A 5,347-nucleotide genomic window follows, 5' to 3' on the forward strand; every position below is an offset into this window, starting at 1 on the left:
CTTTCCACTTTTTCGATGAGTTTCTTCTTGTAAGCATTGGCTGTTGGTATAGGGATGTTTTTTATATATATATATATTATATATATATATATTATATCATTACTATTTCCACTATTATTAATACAGGTATTATTATTATTACTATTATTATTATTATCAAATTTAATTTATATAACAACTTACTCAGTAAAAAGAGACTTAAATACTATAGATTCTAGTCGTTGAATATGACTGGAGTGAAATGTGTCAGAAATTAGCAGTGCGAAAGCTCGCCTGGGCATTACAGGCAGTTCCAATTCATTAAAAAAAAGCTGGAAAGTTAGAATAATTACGGACGTGATCTTAAGCATACGTTCAACCAATCAAATTAGAAATTCTTTGTGTACACTAAATCAAGATAAGTAGATTGATTCCAATGACAAGTGATGAGGCAGATAGTATTTTAACGACTTGTGGTATATATTTTGACAATCCACATAAGCAATATAAAAAAAATATATATATAGTCATTTCTCAATTTGAACGTATACGATAGGCCTTGTACGAGCTGCATAATGTTTAGTCGGGTTTCAGTCACTTTCTGATACGTTTATTCTAAATATTTTCAAATGTTGTATGGACAGATATGAGATATGCTCATATAAATTTTAAAAATGATAAAGTAAACATTTCATTTCAATACAATAATACTCTTTATAAGTCAGGATTAACACCAGAAATGTAATTAAATTTTAGCAAGAGATTATATAATCCCATGGTCATTTATATTTGAGTTTCTATTATTGTTTAAGAACTTCAGTAGGCCTAGTGATGGCTGTTTGAATTATATAATTACATTACTATTGATATACTATTATTATTAATATAATAATAATAATAATAATAATAATAATAATAATGATAATAATAATAATAATAGTAATAATAATAATAATAACAATAATAATAATAACAATAACAATAATATCCCTCGTTTCACGAAAAGTGTTGGTGTACTAAAGGAGGGGTTCTATACTAATAATAGTAATAAAATTAGTAATGATAGTGATATTAAAAATACAGTAGTGGAAATAATGTTAAAAATAATACTGTAATAGTATATTATTATTATTATTATTATTATTATTACTATTATTATTATTATTTAAATGTGACTTGTGTAATGCAAGTTATGTCGGATACACATACCGACACTTCCACCAACGTATTACCAATATACCAATTGTATGTATATATATGTGTATATATGTATGTATGTATATACATAGGTACATATATATGTATATATAAATATATATACATATATATATATATAATATTTATATAATAATATATATAATAATATATAATTATATATATATAGATATATATATATATAATATTTTGCTAAGAAAAATTCTTAAAAATCTGTTCATTTAATAGACAGACACATTTTTTTCCAAGATTGTAATTTATATATCAAATCGCAATAAAAAAAAATTATCGTATCATAATTACGATAGTTATTATGATAGTTATTTACCATCATCGTATTATGATGATGGTAAATAACAAATACACAATACAATATACTATATAAAGTTACATGATATTAATATGCATCATGCTATACATTTTAAGACGGTATATAATGCCTTGCAGAGAATATAAGTTAGTATTTAGTCAGTAATAGGCCTATTAGTTCTAAAACAAAAATTTAAAGATGCAAAATCTACAAAAGTTCGCCACCCAAAACCACTCGAACGCATCAAGACATCTAGGGACATTGCTTTCTTAGTTTACCATAATATTCCTGTAAATAAAGTAATATAATGTTATTATTACGCTCTATTTCGTATACAGATTAGATTAAAATTGAATATTAACGTTTGAGGTGTCAAAAGAAAATATTGTTTAACGATAAACCGCCGCTACTGAAAGCCACCACGACCACTGGCAAATCCTGTCAGTTGACGCCACCATCAGTAACAGCTGTACGTGTACAGAACATGTTCATAAAGATAATTCAGGATATATCTTCTATGTTTTATTAATCACAATCATTTTTAATCTTACCATTTTGTTTGTTTGTTTTTATTTTGAATCTATATCATGGCATACAAGTGACAGAAATTTTAAAAGAGATACAAGAACACGGCCATTAATAAGCTAAAGTAAATGAACAGATTGGGGACGACCCAAATAATCCTAATGTATGAATTAGTTTCCATTGTGTTCCCATTCTACTTGTATAGTGATTTTTAGAATAGTATTATAAATAATTAATTATTAAATAAGTACCATATACCACATGATCTCAATCTTAACAGAAAACTAAAGCTTAGAATGAATTTAAACAACTTACCTTTACAATTTAGTGGAAAACATTTATATAAAGCATTCACATCATGGTTATTATCTTCATTGGTTGGAGAAATAACAAAATCATATTGCGATTTTCGTCGTTTTGTGAGATGTAAACAGACGTATTGTGCTTGCCCACAAAATAGTTCAGTCATATCCAAGTTGTATGGAACTATACCAATTTTAGCTGTAGTGAAGGGAAGAAGTCTGGTGGCTCTTTGTTTTCTAGTTAGAGCTTGTCGTACAGGCTTGTAGCGGATACCTTTACCATCAGCACTGTCAGTAGCGTAGATGGTTAAATTCCATGAATTTTTACCATTTATACCAATTGGACCACGTGAAAATATGTACACATCAAAAGCCATTTCGTTGTTCGGTTGCCTTGGTGAAACATTTAATGCACCCTTTGCTTCTGCGTCAAAACCCACTTTTACAGCTGTAAAGAATCAAATTCAAGGTTAACTAATGTACAAATGTGGTCCCAGGGTTTGTCCGGTGGGAGGGGGGTGGTGGGTTTCCGACGTCCATAACGGAGGGCCAATGTATCCGAATAAAAAAATGGGCATGGTCGGGCGTCGTTCGAAATCTCTCACCAGTATTTCAAATGGAGCCGAGCCTCGAAAAATATGAAAATGTATTAATGTATTTTAGTCCCCGGGCCACCCCTCTGCGTCACCCCTGTAATGTAGTTAATAAATGGATAATAAACCATAAAAAAAATTGTTTATATAATTTCTTTAGTTAATTTTTATTTGAAACACATATATGTAAATATGTATTATAATTGTTATTGTAAATGCAAGCAAACTGATTATTATTAATAATGATGTTGTAACTAAATCATAGAAATTAACTAATTAATTAATACTTATCTAAATATATTATTATTATACTTATTAATATTATTATTATTATTATTATTATTAATTACTATCATTATTGTTATTATTATTATTATTATTGTTATTCTTATTATTATTTTAGAATAAAATATTAACAAATATGACAGTACTCACAATTGTAACAACTTTTCTTTTTACAATTTACATTCAATGCTGACTCTTCAAATCTATAATCTGGATTAGCATCTTCATTCTTGTCAAATGTGTAGCATATAAACTTGAATTTTCCACAACCGATGCCAGATAAATCAAAACGAAGAAATGGCACAGTGAAACTAAGTTTACTGTTTAAAAATAGTGGCGTTGCCTGTTGTACAGCACTCAAAACCTGAGGTATAAAACTATATTTAGTGCCAGTTCCTTGTATGTTTTTGGCTCCAAAAATAGCGATCCTCCACAGCGAGGTGCCCTTAACATACGTTGATTTTTCTGACATATATGCTATAAATTTAAATGTTGTGTTATCATCTTCACCAATAACTAACTCAGGAGTCTTAATTGACCAGTGTATGCTGGTTATTTGAACCCAGGCTTGTTGTCCATCTCCTGTGATAAAACATATTTAAAAAAAATAGTAAACACTGTACAATTTATAATTGAAATGTCTAATCCATAATATCTTAATTTCCTTTCACTTTTTAACGTACTACGTGCTAGTGTTACCTATTTGATTGAAGTTTTAGTGTTTGCATCGGCTTGTCACAAAGCATGTGCTATACAAAGGCGTTTGAGTCATAGGCAACACAATGGACTTTCGAAAAAAAATCAAGATATGAACACAAAAAAGAAAACTTTTCTTTGAAAACAAAAATCATTAAAAGCGCGCGAAAAAGAATAAACGTATGCCTTAAAGATTAAATAAAGTGAAAAACCCAGATAAAAAAAATTAGGAAATGACAACAGAATTGGTTTTATTGCGCCATGTATCTAGATGAATGTCTTATAAATATGAGGATGTAAAAATTAGGAAATGAGATAATGAAAAAAAAAGCAAATATTGTTCCCTTTTAAGTTTTAGTACGGAAGCTTAAAGTGACCTTCCGAGTTTCCGAGTTTCCAAGATAATTATCTTGGAAACATGGAATAAACACTTATTAAGACGTCTTTCCGAGATAACGTATTTTGGAAAGACGGAAATCCGTCTTTCCGAGATAAATTATCTCGGAAAGACGTCTTAATAAGTACATATTCCATGTTTCCATGATAATTATCTTGGAAACTCGGAAACGCGGAAGGTCACTTTAAGCTTCCGTATTTTAGCCACAATGTTGATAGAATATTAATTGATTATGTTTGTTACTTTATATAGAGTACTACTGTGTTTCGTCACGATACAATGTGAGTTCAACTGGACGTTATTTTCGCCACTGACACACCATTGATCCCAATTTCTAACGTAATTATTTATATGTTGTGTCTTTTACTTTGAAATTTTTAATTGATGATTAAATGTGTGTTCGATAATTAATATAATGTGAGCATGTTTTTAGTAAATTTTGATGGTAAATTATTAGATTTTGAAATGCCTATTCCAGAAAAAATATATGAAGTCCTTTTGGCGTATTGAACGGTAACCAACGTTTAACCTGGCGTTGTGACGGCACGACTGTGGTACACTATAAGAGCGAAAGTGAACTTACCTTCACAATCTAGTGGAAAACATTTATATACAGAATTGCATTGGTTGGAGATATCACGAAATCATATTGCGATTCCTGGCCTTTTGTTAGATGTAAACAGACGTACTGTGCAAGGTCGCAATTTAAATTAGTCATATTCAAGTTGTATGAAACGATACCGATTTTAGATGTTGTAAAAAGGAAAATTTTCTTTGTTGTTACCGCCCTTTATAATCCGGTCTAATTATACATATCATTTACAATTTATCTTAGTCAATGCTATATTGTTTATCCCCTATTGCTAATTTGTAAAGCTTTTTTAATCATACGTGTTATCGCTGAGGAAGAGCACAGGCGTGCTCGAAATATTCGAAATAAAAAAATTATCTTATGTCTATTATGTCAACGTATACGACTCTCCTTTGTGCATTCGTACTCATTTTATATAATCAAGACATAGGTGGAACCTACAAACATTATATA

General features: G+C 29.3%; 1 protein-coding gene across 1 annotated transcript in view; it reads right to left on the reverse strand.

Moving 5' to 3' along the window:
• Window positions 1-127: 127 nt before the first annotated feature.
• The window catches only part of LOC117122482, a 12,287-nt gene continuing 7,067 nt past the window's right edge, over window positions 128-5,347 (reverse strand). Inside the window, exons 4-6 of the mRNA XM_033268071.1 lie at window positions 3,360-3,791; window positions 2,345-2,779; window positions 128-1,792 (exon numbers count right to left, since the gene is read on the reverse strand). Coding sequence (XP_033123962.1) covers window positions 1,779-1,792; window positions 2,345-2,779; window positions 3,360-3,791 — 881 coding nt within the window. The 3' untranslated portion in view covers window positions 128-1,778. The remainder of the gene's footprint in view (window positions 1,793-2,344; window positions 2,780-3,359; window positions 3,792-5,347) is intronic.

The sequence above is a fragment of the Anneissia japonica genome, unplaced genomic scaffold (assembly GCF_011630105.1).
Source record: "Anneissia japonica isolate Jap-2015-1 unplaced genomic scaffold, ASM1163010v1 scaffold4479_len244543_cov124, whole genome shotgun sequence".
Taxonomy (NCBI): Eukaryota; Metazoa; Echinodermata; class Crinoidea; order Comatulida; family Comatulidae; genus Anneissia; species Anneissia japonica.